The sequence below is a fragment of the Anolis carolinensis genome, chromosome 1 (assembly GCF_035594765.1).
Source record: "Anolis carolinensis isolate JA03-04 chromosome 1, rAnoCar3.1.pri, whole genome shotgun sequence".
Classification (NCBI taxonomy): Eukaryota; Metazoa; Chordata; class Lepidosauria; order Squamata; family Dactyloidae; genus Anolis; species Anolis carolinensis.
The window spans coordinates 347,157,724-347,176,618 of NC_085841.1; the positions used below are offsets into that span (position 1 = coordinate 347,157,724).

Here is an 18,895-nt window from a genome sequence, read left to right on the forward strand (position 1 = left end):
GATTGCAAATAACAGTAGAAGAAGCTTAGAGATGAGCTGAAAGATGTCTGTGGGTCAAATCAACCCTTTAGAGTAGACATTGCAAATTCAGTTGCAAATCTGTATGGGAACTTTAACTTCCTCTCACCCATTGTTGCTTCTTTGTTCTTTTGCTCAGTGTTAAGGACATTTTGATTACAGTGATATTTTAATAATTTTTTTACTGTGATGTCAAAGTCTGTAGAAGTAATCATCTTTGGAACAACACTAATTACTCACGGTATTTGTCTTAGGGTGGAAAAGCAACAATATAATTTCATCATTATTATATGGTACTCATAAAAATAACAAGATATATACTAAAGATGTAGTTACATAGTGATATTTATGTCTTATGTGCAGAAACAAGAAAAGCCAAAGTTTGTGTTGTGTGTGACATTTTCTGAAAATGGTGATACAATAACAGGAGACTCGAGTGGAAATATCTTAGTATGGGGAAAAGGTAAGAGAGTGACTTTACAAAACATTAAATGACACTATATATTGCAGAAATGTGTGTGGGCGGGGAAGAGAATCTTCCCTTATATACAGTTTGTAAATAACGGTAATTTTACTTTTATGCCAGTAAGACTGGGGTTTCCTGGTATCCCAATGAAACGTAGGGCATCAGAGAGAGATCATTTTTGAAGGATATTGTCTTTCACCCAATCTAAGGTGCTGTAAATGTAAAGCACACCATTTTTGAAGCTTCCATTTTGGAAAAATAGTTTTCTCAGAACATTTTTTAGAAATCCTCTATATGCACAATACCTTGTTTTTGTTTCAGTGTGGCTTTATAGTGCAGTCTTTTCTGTAGGGTGAGTATGAAGAAACCTGGAAATCATTTTGCCTACATCATGAGTCTATTTTGTTAACTCTATGGGCCCTTTGGGGCAGCAGCAGAAGTAGGAAGCGAGAATTAGCTCAGTCAGACATCTGCCTGAGACTGAGGACAAAATGGTAGAGCCATATGGGGCTGGGACCCTTCCATCTTCTCTCTCAAACTACAGCACATCTATGGTGCTGTTTAATCTAAGACACGCCTCATTTTTGAAGCCCCTTAGATTCAGTAAAGTATGGTATGCATCTAATTAATGGCATGGGGTTCAAATGGAAGCAAAAGTATTAATCTTTCTGATAAGTCTTCTGAGCTCCTTGACTAGCCAATACAATGGGATATGAAGTATAGTGCTAGGTATGTGAATTGTGATTAGCTGGAAGTATATTGCCAGCAAGTGGAATATGATTATGATATGGAGGGGGAAATGGGGCATAAATGAACAGGCCACAACAAGGTTAGATTTTAGAGTAAGTTCATGTTGAAGGAACATGTCACACACACACCAATGCCGCTGAGAAGACTCATTTGAAACACTTGGTATTCTTCTAGGCAGCAATAGTATTCCTCATACATTCCAGTATTTCCTTTTTATACCTGGCTTGATAATTCAAACATCTGAGCAGGTTCTATTGATATTTTTAGTGAATAGGAACATGAACTCCCAAAAGATAACTAACTTGATAGTTTAAATTTCTTAGGCTGGCTTAAAGATAACATATAAAGTGCTTCCAGATGGACAGTTTCTGGTGCTACCTATCAATAGAAATTGTATAGCTGTTCCATCTTTCACTCCTTAACAGATTTTCTGTGATAAGAGAACAGATAGAAGAAACAGTGGGAAAATACGGAGGGTTACAAATAGAAGATTACATTGTCTGGACCCCCTGTAAAATTCCATGAATGAGGCAGGGCAGTTGCACAATAAAATTGGCATCTGAAAGGTATTCATAGTCCCAGACCAAAGATATATTTCAGTGACTACCATGCTAGAAGAAGAGAAACAGTGGAATGAACAAATGAAATATACTTTAAAAAATGTCTTTCCTCCTTACAATTAGGCACCAATAGAATAAGTTCTGCAATTCAAGGAGCCCATGAAGGTGGCATTTTTGCACTTTGTATGCTGCGAGATGGCACGCTTGTGTCAGGAGGCGGAAAAGACAGAAAGCTAATATCTTGGAATGGGAACTACCAAAAACTTCACAAAACTGAGGTAATCTGAGTGTTTGATGTTTTGTAGTTTAAATTTCCAAAAGTAGCTAAGAAATTAAACAAGATTAATTTAAATGTGGGCCATCCAGTCCAACCCCCTGCTTCTTGGCAAGGGGTTGGACTGGATGGCCCATGAGGTCTCTTCCAACTCTACTATTCTATGATTCTATGAAAAATGAGAAATAGAAAACAAAAGTTACAGATTTATCCAGATTCAAAGTCTGAGTGGAGAATGGCTATTTACAACAATATCTATCTATCTATCTCACAAGGAAATCACCAATATTTTTATATCTGTGCAGTAGAAACTATACACTTGAGAAATAATTATGTTGTGATTTAATGTATTGATTAACTTGTTAATTTTTAAAATAGATTCCGGAACAGTTTGGGCCAATAAGAACAATAGCTGAAGGAAAAGGTGATATTGTATTGATAGGCACGACTCGAAACTTTGTTCTCCAAGGCTCCCTTTCAGGAGACTTTTCTCCTATTACCCAGGTAACTTTCTTTCACTACCTTTCATTACTAAATCCAAAAATTTCAAAGAATCAACTTTACTAACATTATTATTATTATTATTATTATTATTATTATTATTATTATTATTATATTTAAATATCCACATTGTAAATGTTTTTGGAACAACTAAGGGTCTTTTCCTGCCTGATTACTGAGAACTTGTTGAATGCCTTTTTTTTCTTTTTATTAAATATTGTTTTATTGGCACTGTTATGCTGTATGTACCATAATATTACATCAGTTGAAATATACTTTACACAGTAAAATAAACTTTAAAATACTAGACTTGATACAAAAGTACCCCAAGAGTCTGATGACACTGTTAGAACCTACATTTTAACTGAAGGGGAAGAAAAAGAGAATGGCAAGGACAAGATGATGAATATCAATAAATGGAGGTAGATGTACACATCTGAGCTTCAGTTCAACTAGGGAGTACAAAGTCAAGGATTAAATGCATTTATGAGTTGTGTGCTGACGCATCCCCATTTGTACAAATAGATCAACCAATTGGGCATTGATAGTTGTAGTCAGTATGACCTTTCTGGTCTAGAGGCTTGCCATCATTCATAGAATGATGCTGCAGAGCTCAGGCAGGCATAGAATGCTACCATAAAGCTCATGCAGGCATGAGAGGGGTTCTTCTTCTTCTTGGCCCAGATAAACAATTATTGTTGTGCCTCGAAGTCATTTCTGGAAACCCTATTATGGGATTTTCCTGGCAAAATTCATTAAGAGGTTATTTGTCTTTGCCTGAGAGAGAGTGACATGCCCAAGTTAACACAGAAGTTTCCATGGCTGAATGGGGATTCAAACCCAGTGTCCCAGGCCAGGATTCAAACCACTATACAATGTGGTTTGCACTATAAACTCAACTTGGTTCCAGTAGATAGTGACATCATCAGCCTAGGTGTGAGAATTAATCTTCTCAGTGCATCTGAAAGTAGAGGAAAAAACTTAAAGAAGGTTTAAAAATGATTTGTAGACCTGACTTATTTTGATGCCACACAAACCATGATCCCAGGTTAGAATGCAAGGCTCAGTATCCATGACTGATTTGCTTAACTGCTTGCATCATTAGGCAGAGCAGAGTTGGATAAAATAGGCTGCACAAAATATATGAGGATTTCTGCTTTTTAAAGATCTATGTAAATCCAGTTATTGTTTAATATCCCTCTATTGAAGAAACATTGTTGTATTTATTCAGGGTCATACTGATGAGCTTTGGGGACTAGCAGCTCATTCCTCCAAACCACAATTCTTCACTTGTGGACAAGACAAACATATTACGCTTTGGGATGCCATCACCCATCGTCCAATCTGGAACAAAATTATAGAGGTATGATCCCATCCTCACTTTTTAACACTTTTGTTAAAATCCAGAATTTTCTATATGTGCTGATTGTTCTGTTGAATGGATATTGATTGAGAAAATTATGACCTTAATCTAGACTTGTAAGTTAACAGCGCATCAGTATTTATGTTAGTATATTTGGGAGTGAGGGCGTGTTTTGTATAATTGATGTGGCAGTAGATGACCACTACCTATGTTTGCTTAGATTAAGTCTGGAAATTTTAGTAAAAAATCTGCCTGAAAACATGGGTCAACTTATCCACAGGTAAATGTAAATATTGCAACTGACTCTGAATATTCATGTATAAGTCTAGAAATGTTAGTAAAAATGTCATGCCAAAAAACCTGGGTCTACTTATCCATGGGTCAATATGAATATTGTACTTGAACACTTATCATAAAAGAAACCATACCTTCTCTGGGTAGAGCTTACTCTAACCCAGGAGAACCTAAAGGAAGCACCAACCCCCCCCCCTCTCCTCTCCCTGCCATGGCACCACTTCTGGCTTATTTATTTATTTATTTATTACATCACTTCTACCCTGCCCTTCTCATCCATCAGGGGACTCAGGGCGGCTTTTTGGGTGCCTGGGCAAGGAAATGGCAGCGGCAGCTAAGGATGGCTGTTCCGCTCTGTTGGCACTTGTGCATTTCCCTCCCCATAAAATGACCCTCAACTTCTCCACGGGTCATGTCAAAATCCATAATTTTGGCCCCAGACACTGTCTTCTACTTATATATGAGTTCAACTTAACACATGAGTATGTATATTAACACTTATATTTTAAAAAAAGGTAACATCCTCTTTTCTCAGTTCCATCTACAATCTCCATCGTAGAATATTTTTAATGCAGTTTTGAATGTCTGGGTGGGAAAATGGTAGCACCAGCCAGGGACAGAATGACCCACGAGCTATCCATGGGTCATATCAAAATCCATAATTTCGACCCTGAAACCTGCTTTCAACATATACATGAGATTAACCTTTATATGAGTATGGGGTAATTCCTATTTAAAAGTTTGTATCTCCAAACTGATTTTCAGAGCAATTCTAAACAGGTTTTTATGGTGAGAAATATTTGTTGGTGGATATGATTCCCTATCAACTACAGCTACTGGAAAAGAGATGCATTTCCTAGAATATCTCCTATGTTTGTCTGATATTTACCCAGTCTGATACAGTTTTAATCGATATGCATCCATAAATTGCTCTGAAACCCAGAATAGAAATAATCTGAATGCTGTTGAAATTTGTTTTTTCAGTGTGGCCTAAACCAACTTTTTAAGATTAGACCTACTGAATTAGTGGAGCTTACCTAGATTGATGTTCTAAGTTTCCTTTTATTTTTAATTGTAAGTAAGAGTTAGATTTTGAACAGAGTACTTTATGGTTCTTTTTCTAAGCACATAAATTCCTTATGATACATGATTGCTAATTTTTAAAAATCCCCAAAACACAACTAAACACAACTATTCTTTAGGGCATATATGATTGCAAAAATGTGTTGATTTCTTTTGACTTATATCCTGCTTTCCTTCCGGAACTGTAATCAAAGGCAGCTTTCAACAGTTTTTTTTAAAGTATGCATAAAACCACAGTAGTATATGAATATAAAATACAAATATGTTGGCTTTATTGCTGATTTTGTTATATATTGGTTATATACCTGATTATATGTCATGAATTCTCTAAGGGATCCTAGGGATAATAGTTTTCTAAAAGGACTTAGATTTTTTGTTAGACCCCTCTTAACTTTTTCTCAACTCTCTTAAGAGAATAGTGTATAATTTTAAGTATATCCTCAGTGATTGCTTGGGGTTACAAAGAGTGGATAGAGGAGACCCATTTAGTTCTTCCAGTAATAATCTCTTCCAAGGCTGTCTTAACCCATGTTTGTCCACTTGACTCTTTTGCACAGCATAAGTCAAACACAGTGCGAGCAAATATCATGTTACAAACAGCAGGTCTGATGACATGAAGGGTTTTTTATTTCAAGCATGGCATGCTTCAACTTAAGAGACTCTTAACATTTGAAATCCCATCCAGAGCAACATTGTACAAGCATTAATCCAAGCTCTATATACTTGCTGTCATGGCCTCTTCTGAAGTTAATGTACAGTTCTCCGATAGTAAATTTCAGTTGGTAGATGTCAATTTAAGCTGATAAGAGTGACCTTGGAAGCTCTTACAGCTGAGAAAACTGTTCAGATGTTCTTACAGCTGACAAAACTGCTGATCATCTTCAGTTCAGCTGCCTGAGTGATAACAAATTGATGTACACTGCTTTACAACTTCTGATTTAGACATTATTATGACTGACTTTCAGACTGTGTGTTTAATAATTATGTTCTCTAGTTTCTGAGATCCAGAATTGAAGAGTGGATATTGAAAGAAAACATTGGAGGGTGCATGTTTACAGTGCCATCCCTATGCTTAGCACATACATCAATCCTCAGTCTGTGTGCATGTATACTTTTTTCTTTTTCTGCAAACCTGACAGTTCTCTTCAGACTGCAAATGTCAAAATGTTTTTAGAAAGAACTTTGTGGGGAGATAAACCTCACTACCATTGCAATAAAAGGCTAACAACTTCATTAGCATAAGTCAATATTGTGGAGATACAGTTCATTATGGTTTTCAGAGTGTTTCATGTACTTAGGTCCCAATCCAGCATACAGTCAGATGTGCTTAATTCTATTAACATTCTTCTGGTACCCCTGCCAATATATTCTAAATGCGTGTCAACGGTTGAAAAGTGATGCTCCTACTGCCTTGCTTCTTGTGAAGTGGAATAGGGAAGTGAGTACTAAGTTCACAGGGTCTCTCCAGGGTTTCCTCTTGAGCACAAAGTGTGTCCTTGTATTCCAGCAAGCACATAAAGATCAGGGAGCAGAACTATTTTCCGTGATCTGATTCCTGCTCCCACACCACACATATTTTATTTATTTATTTATTTATTTATTTATTTATAGTATTTATATTCCGCCCTTCTCACCCCAAAAGGGACTCAGGGTGGATCACAGAACATATATATGCGGCAAACATTCAATGTCAGTTACACACTGACAGAACATACACTTGTACATAAAGGCATATATAAGCATTTCCCATCTTCGGCATCTTGGAGGCTTGTGCTTGGTTCCGGCCATAGGCAAGTACTGTCGCTCCATCTCCCTGCCAAAGAGCTTTGTTCGTAAACTTCCTCCTTGATTGAATTGCCAGCATTTTTTCTGGCATTTCCTTATGAGTGACTTAATATCTCCTCGCTTTTAAGCTGTACCTATTTATCTACTCACATTTTGCTTTTGAACTGCTAAGTAGGCAGAAGCTGGGCTAAAGGCCAGGAGCTCACCCTGACCTGGGCTTCTAACTGTCAACTTTTCAATTGATAAGTTTTACTGCAGCTGGTGGTTTAACCTGCTGTGCTAAAGCCCAGCCCTTTTGATATTGATTGAACAAGTATATGAATGCTTGAGGCAGCTTCTATATAGCCATTTAGTCCCGGTCAGGACATGGATTAGGCATCCCATGAACCAGTTGGAAGCTGGGGTGGTGATCACAAAGATCCACTGAATGTGGATTGATCCAATCTAAGAAATAATTTTCCCAATCTCCTCTGACAAAATGCACTGAAAAGAAGCAACCTATCTGATGAGGATCATAGAATAATAGTGTTGGAAGAGACCACGTGGGCCATCTAGACCAACCCCCGCCATGCATTAAAAGGACAATCACAGCACCCCTGAGAGATGGCCATCCAGCCTATGTTTAAAAAGCCCCCAAGGAAGGAGCTTCCACCACAATCCGAGGCAGAGAGTTCCACTGTTGAACAATGCTTACAGTCAGAAAGTTCTTCCTAATGTTCAAGTGCAATCTCCTTTCCTGTAGTTCTAATCCATTGTTTTGAGTCTTAATCTCCAGGGCAACAGAAAACAAGACTGCTCCTTCTTCCTAATGACAGTCCTTCAAATTTATACATGGCGATCATATCTCCTCTCATCCTTCTCTTCTGCAGGCTAAACATACACAGCCCTTTAAGACAGTCCTCATAGGGCATGGTCTCCAGTCCTTTGATATTTTAGTCACTCTCCTCTGGACATCTTCCAGCTTGTCAATATATGTCTTGAATTCTGTGGAATCAAAGTTTATTGAAATGAAATTTCCTGAGAAGGTTCAACTCCCCATTTTTATCTTTCTCTTGCTTCCTACTTCTTTTCACAAAGTGACATTGGAGGTTAGATTTTTCACATAATAAATATACATGGCCTTGTTAATTGCCATCTGTAAGGCAGCAATACAACTTGCTATGAGTATGGAAACAAATATTTCATGGTGATAAATCTGTGATATGGTAATCATACATGCATTTCAGCAACCTCAGAAAACTGACTTTTGCATGAAACTGATTTCTGTGTCCTCCCCCAAGTGGCACCAGGGTGACCAAGAGTGTCCCGAGGTCACTGCAGCTTTCAAGAGCTTGCACTACTAAAAGTTAAACGCTATATTTTTTAAAACGAATAGCAGATGCAGCTTCCTTCCCAATATTTATCTTTTACAAAAACATTTCACTTTTCCCAACACTTTCCTGACAGTGAGCCCACTGCATCTTCTTCCTCTTCATCAGCACTGTTAATCAATTATTCATAAATTATATTTTCAATCAATGGTGACATTATTTTTAGGTGCCTTCCGGTACTCCTGCTTGTGGTGATCCTATCACAGGGTTTCTTAGCAAGGTGTACATATAAAGAGGGGGTTTATCATTGCCTTCTCTAAGGCTGAGAGAGTGTAATTTCTATGACCAAACAAAGATTTGAATACTGGTCTTCCAGAACCTTTGTCCAGCACTCAAACCTCTATACCATGCTGGCTTTCTATTCTGTATAGCTCAATTTTTTGTGTATTTGAGGCTTATCTCCCCACAGATTTGTTCTTCTTGTGATTGAAGAATTGGCTTTTTGTGAATGTTATTGAAGTGGCAATTTCAGATATTTTCCTGTTCTTCATTGACATTGAAGTCTGCTCCTCTTTTTCAAGTGGCATAGGTTATCCTAGGTAACCAATACCATATAATCATACACTATGGTTATATATTTCTATAACTTCTGTTATCAATATAACATTCATTTAAACCCTTATAGGATCCAGCACAATCTGCTGGTTTTCATCCATCAGGATCTGCCGTTGCAGTAGGAACATTAACTGGAAGGTAAGAAAAAATCCATCCTTAGTTAATCCCAACTAAAATAAACCTGTTGAATCAACTGTTGAATGAGAAATATAAGTAAATCCTGTTGATTTAATGGATCTGCTCTAGTCAGAGGATGAACAATGGGATTTTGCCTCTATTTTTGTTGTGTAAGAATAGGTTTTCTAGCCTTTTAAAAATATTATGATCACAGGATTGTTTGGGGATTTGTGGGTTTGTTGTCTAAAAATGCAGCTTTCAAATTCTTGTTCAAAGGCAAGACTGAAAGCAGATCTTTGTCTTTCAGGGCCTACTTCTGGGTTTTCCAGAGAATAGCCAGACCGCAGAATTAAAGTAGTTTGACACGAGTTTAACTGCCATTGCTAAATTCTGTGTCATTCTTTGTTGTGGCACCAGAGAAGGCTAGATATCTTATAAAACAACAAATGCAGGAATTGTATAGTCTGGTGGTTAGTGGTGTCAAATTGCTATACCCCTATATGTATCTGCTTTGCCATTATGGGAGTAGGATGTTGATCTAAACTGATCTAGTCAAATTTAGCAGTGTTTTTTTTTCCTTTGTTATATTAGGATACTCCATTCCTTCCACACCAAACAGCTTATTGACTTTGTCTCCCAATGTTTTCAACAGGTGGTTTGTGTTTGACACTGAAACAAAAGATTTGGTCACAGTACACACAGATGGAAATGAACAGCTGTCCACAATGCGTTACTCACCAGGTTTGGCTCTGTTTGTTCAGTTGTTTAAGTAGAAAGAAGGATCTGAATGCTTACAAAATGTATTTGCAATATCAAATCATTACAAGCTTATGTTTCTCAGTATAATTGTGGATAATTAAAAAGTAGCAAAATGTACACATTGAATAAAATCTGAAACATTAGGTGTGGCCCTGTTGGGCCAACAAAATTAATCTCTAACTCCCTTAATTGTGTATTTCCAGTGGCCAAATCATACGGTCACTTTGTGACACTCCAGTTCATTTGTCGTTGGCTTTGATGTGGTTCTTGGAATGTAGTATGCCTGTTGGAGAAATGGCATGGGAGAATAATTTCTCCCATGTCTTGTCATTTGAACATTTAGACACAAGGTTTTAATGGAACCATACCAGTTTGTGTTATATTCCATGTTATTATTGTCAAAGGAGCAAAATTGTACTATGCCTAATAGCCTAGATGAGATACTCAAAGCAGCAGGTAATGTACAGGATGGTTCCTGTAGAAGATAGATGGAAAACGTGCAGGCGGGTCTTTGGCTATTTTGAATTTATGTTAAGTGTGGTTATAAACTTACCATTCCTTTAAAGCAAAGACTTTTAAAAAAAATACCATTAAACAAATCTCACGGTTAAAACTGACAGTGGATCACTGAGCTTATTCTTCAGCCTATTCTAAAATATGTTGAGAAAAATTACCCAAAAGCAGCAGCATACATGAGATGACCCCACTTTTCTTATTTAACCTTCTAAAAGTGTTTTAGAATATGTGCTTTATAAAGAGGTAGAATTTGCATCTATACTAAAATATGTATACTTGTATTTTGCTTTTGTTTTCTAGATGGAAACTTCTTGGCAATAGGTTCTCATGACAATTGTATTTACATATATAGTGTTAATGACAATGGGAAGAAATACAGTAGAATTGGAAAATGCTCAGTAAGTCATTCCTTTATTGCCTATTTAGCAATAGATAAATCCTGAATAGGGACCCTTAACCTTTGTGTTACTTCAGTTATTATTTGATCAGTCTATTTAATATACCTGAAAGGTCAAGCCAGGAAGCAACATTTTAACCTAATTGATCAATTCTATTTTTTAAAATTATTACTTCATAAACATCTTACTCGTTTTCCCACAACCAGAACCTCTCAGAAAAACAAAATACTGTACATCCTAGAAATGGCTAAGGTCTGACTTTTACAGTAAATGAAGTCTTTAGCAATTGAGAGGCTGAAAAGAGACAAGTTTCTCATTCTTGATGTCTGTTAAAGCACCCAGTATGCCTTAAAGGTAACAGAACAAAAGAAACTCCCTGTTTTGCTTATGATTCCACCAATGAAAAAGAGAGTCTGGTTGAAGTGTAAAGTCATCCTTAAAGTTGAGGACCCTTCCAGACAGGCCCTATATCCCAGGATCAGATCCCAGATTTTCTGTTTATCCCAGATTATCTGGCAGTGCAGTCTCATATAATCCAGTTTAAAGCAGAAAACCTGGGATCCGATCCTGGGATATAGGGCCTGTCTGGAAAGGTCCTGAGTCACTGCACTGAATATACCCCTCACTTCTGTTTTTATTACATGTGTATTGAACATAGATAGGCAGACCCTCTTATTTTCTACCACATTTGGGAGGACCACTTGTGGTTCCAACATGGTGACCTGGGTTGCTACAAAACCCAGGTCACCTATTTGCTTTTAATATAAATAAGGATTCAGTGTACTTTTTAATATGGCATGTATCAGTGTAATTCTATTGACGGTTGTTATGTCGTTGGAATTAATATAATGCATTTCTTCATAGGGTCATTCCAGCTTCATTACTCACTTGGACTGGTCTGCAAATTCTCAGTTCCTTGTGTCTAATTCAGGGGACTATGAAATCCTATACTGTGAGTAACAAATAGTATTCTGCCCTTAGTACAGAGTTCATTCCTGGCTACCAATGAATTCCTAATATGAATAACAAACTATTATAGATACATATTTAGTCTCTTCTTAGCACAATCCTATACATGGCAACTCAGAATATGTGTATATCAGATAGCAGCCTAATGTTCATTTACTGCATTTAATGAAGTATAATGCGCCATTGAATGTAATGCTCACCTCAATTTTGAAGGTATGCATTACCAAAAAAAAAATGCTGTCGAATGTAATGCAAAGAGGTGGTGGTTGTGAAAAAGCTCATGAGAAACTGCACCTCTTGGTCAGACCTAGTGAGAAGCTGCTGTTGGCTGCGAAAAGGCTGGTGGGAAGCCACGGCCCTTCATCAAGCCTTCCCCACCTGCCTTTTCACAGCCACTGCTACCTCTCCTTCCTCTGTCCCCTGCTGGGATCTCGTGCCCAACAGCGCTGAAGGGTTGAGATGTGTGATTCTAACACACCATGTAATCTAATGTGCACCTCAATTTTAGGCTCAAGTAAATATGGTCATTTTTGTTCATGTATATAATTGATGGTACTTCCCTCTCTCCCCCACCTCTCCCTTTCTACAGGGATTCCTTCTGCTTGTAAGCAAGTAGTAAGTGTTGAAACCACTAGAGATATAGAATGGGTTACTTACACATGTACTTTAGGATTCCATGTTTTTGGTGAGTATTTCATGTTCCTCCTTCAATTTGTTATCATTCCACAGACCAGCCTTTAACCAGAGTTTTGATGTTCACACATTATCTTGGATCTTGGGCTGTGGGGCCTTGTAATATACCATGAATGCTTCAAAAACATGATGAGGCCAGTACAATACTGCAGTTGGGAGGTGGAATAATATGTTTGAATTGTGCATGGCTCCTTTAGTAAGTTGAATTCTCCTTGCTCCAGTGGTGTTAATTATGATTACATTCTACATTGGCATCCACTTAAGTCAAGTTAATGCTAACAAGGATCATCTTCACTAGTTTGTAGATAGAGATTGTGTTTTACAACCATGATCACCTGCATTGTGGGTTATAATTCTCTGCTTCATGGACCTGTTTGTGGGCCTGATGCCAAGATACCAGCCTGCATGAAGCAAAGAGCCATAAACTTAAGCCATGAATGGAGAAAAAATGCCACAACTTTCTTGAATATAGCTAAGCATTGTTGGTAAGACCTGAGGCAGAGATAAGGCCATGGCTAGGGAGGTCAATTATGGGAAGTTAGTTGAGAAAGCCACATGGGGATACATTGCCCCGGTATGCCATTTTTACCATTTGAAAGTGAGGCTGGGACTTAATCTGGTTCAGGGTTGTTGTATGTTTTCTGGGCTGTATGGCCATGTTCCAGAAATATTGAAAAGACTTGTAGCCTATGTCCCCCTCCCCTCTAAGGATGACTGCCATAGATGTAGGCGAAACGTCAGGAGAGAATACTTCTGGAACATGGCCATACAGCCCGGAAACATACAACAACCCTGTGATCTCAGCCATGAAAGCCTTCAACAATACATTAATCTGGTTCCTCTACAGCTCCAAGATCTTTTAAAGGACCCCCCCCCCCAGTGGAGATTGAAAAGACTTGTAGCCTATGTCCCGCTCCCCTTCAAAGAAAAACCCTGAATCTTGCTCAATTCCAGCCCAACTCAAGTTGTTAAAGAAAGCACAATATGGGTAGCAGTAATATCTTTAAATTGGGTGGGAAGGAAGGCTGTTTATGCTCAAGTGTTGAGAGATCTGAAGAGGAGCTATTTGTATTTATCCTCCTGGATGAGTAAACATTTGGCTTTCAGATCTAGTAAAAAGTAGCTCTTTCCCACCTTGACTCATGATTAGTTATCCTTCCAAAAAGTCTATGAAAATGATGCATGAGTTTCTGGGAAGGAAACAGACTTAGCAGCAGAAAATGGTTTATATGAGAGCTGTGCCACAGAGGGGCTTTTCTGGTAAGTCAGAGACCCTTATATCCAGGCACAGCAGGAATTTCTAATTTAAAATGAATTTACCAAGTTGAATTGATACATGTTACCACATAGAAAAATAAAGGCAGTTAATAGAAATAGCCTCTAAATGTGGAATAAAAAATTCTTAAAAGGCATGTTAATGTTAACATTATAAGGAAGCCCTGACTTTTCATCCAGTGAAAGTTCCAGTTGCTACCCAAGGTAGAAGATTTGACTTAAGCTGATGACAATAAACTCAAACATTAGTCATATGAAAAGCAAAGAAATTGCTTTGCAGACAACCCTTGCAAAATCATAACCATCAATATAGCTTGAGAATAATAAGCAATAGCTATTTTAAACATAAAACTGTTTAGCATATTTATAGCCTTTTGTTCCTCTTCCATTGGAAAAGGAATTACATAAGCTCTGGCATTCATGCTGAAAGCTCTTCCTCTTCCATGTGGGTAACATAAGCACAATATAATAGTCTTCAAGTAAAAGCGGGCAAGCTGGTCAAGGTACGCTCAATGGCCCTTTCCTAACAGTATCTTCACAGTCAGCCCGTCCCTTTCTCAGTGTCTTCTCTTTCTGTCTTCCCCCAACCTCACCTTTCATACACCCCTCCCTCACAATCGCTCAGCAGATGGTCATCAACATGGTCTTGAGCCACAGCTTGTATATCTTTCTGTTGGATTAAGGAAATATGCTTTCTTTCCTTTAAGGGCAGTTACCTCATTCTCTCTCACACTCTTACAATATTATGCTCATTTTTTTATTTTCTTTGATGTCAACATGGATCTGTAATGAATTTTGCTTTGTTTGAGATCAGAACACCTTTGGCAAAATGACTATGCCATTATAGAAGCATAGCAGCATTACAATGTAGTTATTATGCCAGGTTTTCTCCCACATAGCAGCTACCTTGGTCCTCTCTACTTCTATGCATTGGAAATCTAGCAAAACACCAACATATCCTATACCTAATACATAGCTAAACATAATCGTATGCCTTATGTTAAGGTCCAAAGTCCAAAATATTGTGTCTGTTTAGAAGTGGCAGGTAAATGTACTAAATCAGTGGTTCTCAACCTGTGGGTCCCCAGATGTTTTGGTCTTTAACTCCCAGAAATCCTAACAGCTGGTAAAATGGCTGGGATTTCTGGAAGTTATAGGCCAAAACACCTGGGGACCCACAGATTGAGAACCACTGTACTAAATGTAGATAACGCACAAATCAGTGCTAATGATGATAGGTATAGAAACCACTTTAATTTTAAAAAATGATTACTTGATGTTTCAGGTGTGTGGCCAGAAGGTTCAGATGGCACAGATATTAATGCCGTTTGTCGCTCACATGAAAATAAATTGTTATCGACTGGTGATGACTTTGGCAAAGTACATCTCTTCTCTTATCCATGCTCACAGTTTAGGGTAAGACACCTGATGCGTTAAAAACCTTCAATGTTTAAAGGGGTTATTTCATATATAGATCCCAGTTCTAAAATCTTTATTGGCTTATTTGGATTTTGTTGCTGTTGATAAATTTACTGTAGGTTTCAAAAAAAGTAATCTATACAATTATTACAATAAAACATTCATGCCACTTGATGTTAAAATTGTCATATTGCCTTCTATTTGCCTTACCCTAACAACATGTGACAAAATATAATGCCAGTTTCTCACATCAGATAGCCTGAGAAATACCATATACTCGTCAACTGCATGTATAAGAATAAATTGTGGGATTACAATTGGGATCAGTTCAGTGCTTTGATGGATTAAAGTAGCATGAGAAGCATTGAATGGTCATCTGTGCCACAGGTATTGGTTAATGTGCCAGGCAGAATGTATTGTGGCAACAGCTCTTGTTGCCGATGTTTATACTTCTGTTATTGACAATCATCCTTTTATTGATATATTTCAGGCTCCAAGTCATGTGTATGGTGGGCACAGCAGTCATGTAACCAATGTAGATTTTCTATATGAAGACTCTCATCTCATCTCCACAGGAGGAAAAGATACCAGCATTATGCAGTGGCGAGTCATTTAGTGGAAACCTTGTATAAATATGTGTATAACCAAGAGCTGGCTGTGCAGCAAAGTTCTGTATAAACTGTATATTTAAGATTTAACAGTATGGTTGCTGTTTAGCCTAGTCACTGTGATTTTTAAGTTTTAAAATCCTTACAAACCTCAGGAAAGCAAAGTATTTGGCTGGCTACCATACTTATTTCAGTAATTCGTTAAGCATCACTTTAAAACAACAACAACAAGCAATTCTGTATTTCTCTCTCTCTCTCTCTCTCTCTATGTTGTACAACAAATGAACCAGTACACGTTTAAAATTAAATCGTGGCTTGGATGTTTATGCAATACATGAACAGGACTTTTCTATTAAAATAGTCACAAAATGCTTATCTTAATATTACGTTTACCTGCTTCACAGTGTCATTATTTACACTTCGTACTGTCTAGCTGCATAGTTACAAATATCTATGGTCACAAAAGTGATGCTACTCCTATTTCTGATGAACAATGAAGAATGGATACAGAAAGCTTAAGTCAAGCTGAACAATATCATGAGAATGAGCCATTAAGCATTGTGGTTTTGCAATATATATTTTGATGGTGCTTCTATATGTTTGCCATGTTGAAACAAAATAGACAGCAGTACCATCATCCTGTCATGAAAAATATGTTTAAATAAGGAAATGTGAATGTTAGAATATTCGTCACCTTGCTTCTTTTTTCTTTTCCTGGCATAGCAACCATCAAACTGAGGATGATATAATCCAGCAAAATTTAGTTGCAACTTAATTTCTGTAGGAAAAACTCAGAATGGTGTTCTGATGCAACTAACTCAAGTCTTCCTGATTTTAGAGGCATGAATATTTGCTGAATTGTGCCCAGATTTTTCTTCTATTTCAAATGAAACAGGTTCAACCCCAGTTTTAACTTGAATATCTCAGCAGGGATTACAGATTCAGGTAACCTGGTTCAACATTTTTTTTCAACATATAAATGATTGGGCTATTTTATTTTTTAAAAGGTAATGCACCAACTTGACCACATCTCAGTTGACAGAATACACCAATCTGTATGTTGATCAGCATAACTGTTACTACCGTTTATATGTGTATAATTATTTTTAGCAATTCATAAGAAATAGTAAGGCATTCTAAGCTTTACTTGTCTATTGCTTATGGATATTGTATATTCGTATTTTAAGGCCAAGTAGACCACGTATAAAGAGATCTTTCTAAGTGTACCACCAACCCGCCGAAAAAATGGGGAGATGAACACACAAGAACCATTCACAGAGACGGCTTGATTTCACAAGCAACTCCAATGTCCTTTGAACCGTTTAAGGGGAATCTGTAAAACAGACTGTAAGGAAGAGTTGCCCCAGGATCCTTGCAAAGGATCCCTGTTCTCCTGTGATTGAGTCATGTCAGTCAGCAAAATGTGTGGGTTTGCCCTGCATTGTCAATTAATAATGCCCACCCTACCTTCTGTGTATTTTGCATGGACTGATATTTATAGTAAAAAAATCAGATTGTGTTTCCCAATGAAGTAAAAAGCGAAGGTGGGATAAAGTAGTTCAGAGAAGGCCTTATCAATTCAGATTGTGATATGAACTGAAAATTATTGTTTACATTTGGGAATGTATCTAAAGGTTTTAAACAAGCAGGCTCAAACGTGAAACAGTAAAGGATGTTTTTTAAAAACAGTGAATAAGCAACTTGTGAATTAATTGAACTCTGAAGCACGGGCTGTTTAGAGTTATTTCAGTGAAGATTAAATAAATTTTGAAGCTTTTTTATTACATCTCCAACCTGCTGCAGTGAATGTGCAGGCCATCAATAAACATAATGTATCAAAGTGAATTGTCCTGATTTGTTTGTGTTTCTATCATTCTACAGATTACAAAATAAATCACCAAAGTTACAGCAATGCATCAAAAATTGATAACATTAGTTTTATTAAGTTTTAAAATGTTAAGAAAATGCCTCTCATGCAGAAAGTCTCACTGGAATGTTAGGGAAGGTGTTGTAGCAGTGACAAGGATACAAAATATGGAGGAAAGCAAAAGCACAAAAGTGTACTCAAAAAAGTAATCAAAAAGTAAGGCTTGTATTACATGAGGGATCTTTTCCAGGATCTTTTACATAATATTTTCACATAACAATCTGATACCATGTGAACAATGATGGCATGGCCAACAAAACCCATAAATATTGACTTTACAATGTAGAGATGTTATCAGAAGAGGGAACTTTATCAGAAGAATTGTCATCAAAACGTGGTTCTGGATTGTCGTGCCAGAATGATATCGATGATTCCACATTGACATTGAAAGAAAACATTTTAACGGTAGGGTGTGTTGGGAGCAGATGTTATGGATTGTTAGATTTCAGCATACATTTTTGATAATTGGATCTCATTGTCAGGAGCAGATTATGTTGATGGTCAGGGATTCTCATCTGCCAGAACCTTTTGAAAGAACATTGCAATGGGAAGTTGCTGTCTCCTCTTATCAAAGTGTTACTGCAGTGATTGTAATCCTACATGATTGTAAGGGTGACTTGAATGCTGCGTACCATTCAAGAAATATATGCCATAATTTTGTCCTTTAAAATCTATGCAATTTAAAACGCTGGCAGACTTCTCTAATGTTTGCATGACCAATGCTGTTTCAGTTTTTTCTTCTACCTCATCCCTAAGAGATCCTACCAAGCTCCTCTGGTTCCTCATGGCCATTCATATGTTTCTCATTAACCATATGGCAAATCTTCAACCAAGTTGTCATTTTTCTTATAATTTATCCACTGATCCTGGGGGATTAGGGGGGGATGCAGTTCCTCTGTGATACTATTCCGTAAGTTCTTCCACCAGGCAGTGATTGGTTCTGGTTTTATTTATGAATGTTACTGCATCAGCAATTGTAAAGGATTTCCAGCGCTGCATTATATCCACATTAGCCTCTGCATCACTGGTGGCTACAATGTGATCAAATACCAGACTGCTGTATATAGCCTTGACAAAATAAACAATACCCTGGTTAAAGAGGCTGAATCAATTAAATTGTATTGGGAGATAAGAAAACACAATGTTTATTATGCTGCCAGAACATAGGACGATAAAGCTTGTTTTTGTTTTTATG

The 18,895-nt window shown here is 37.3% G+C and overlaps 1 protein-coding gene across 7 annotated transcripts in view; it reads left to right on the plus strand.

Annotated features, from left to right (window-relative positions):
- Window positions 1-17,618, plus strand: part of eml1 (EMAP like 1) — a 149,666-nt gene extending 132,048 nt beyond the window's left edge. For all 7 annotated transcript variants that reach the window (XM_062968464.1, XM_062968467.1, XM_062968461.1 and 4 more), the window contains 11 exons: window positions 382-481; window positions 1,918-2,072; window positions 2,447-2,572; window positions 3,801-3,932; window positions 9,090-9,157; window positions 9,789-9,877; window positions 10,712-10,809; window positions 11,674-11,761; window positions 12,368-12,463; window positions 15,032-15,162; window positions 15,656-17,618. In XM_062968464.1, the coding sequence (XP_062824534.1) occupies window positions 382-481; window positions 1,918-2,072; window positions 2,447-2,572; window positions 3,801-3,932; window positions 9,090-9,157; window positions 9,789-9,877; window positions 10,712-10,809; window positions 11,674-11,761; window positions 12,368-12,463; window positions 15,032-15,162; window positions 15,656-15,781 (1,209 nt within the window). In that variant the 3' untranslated portion in view covers window positions 15,782-17,618. The remainder of the gene's footprint in view (window positions 1-381; window positions 482-1,917; window positions 2,073-2,446; window positions 2,573-3,800; window positions 3,933-9,089; window positions 9,158-9,788; window positions 9,878-10,711; window positions 10,810-11,673; window positions 11,762-12,367; window positions 12,464-15,031; window positions 15,163-15,655) is intronic.
- The last annotated feature ends 1,277 nt before the right edge of the window (window positions 17,619-18,895 follow it).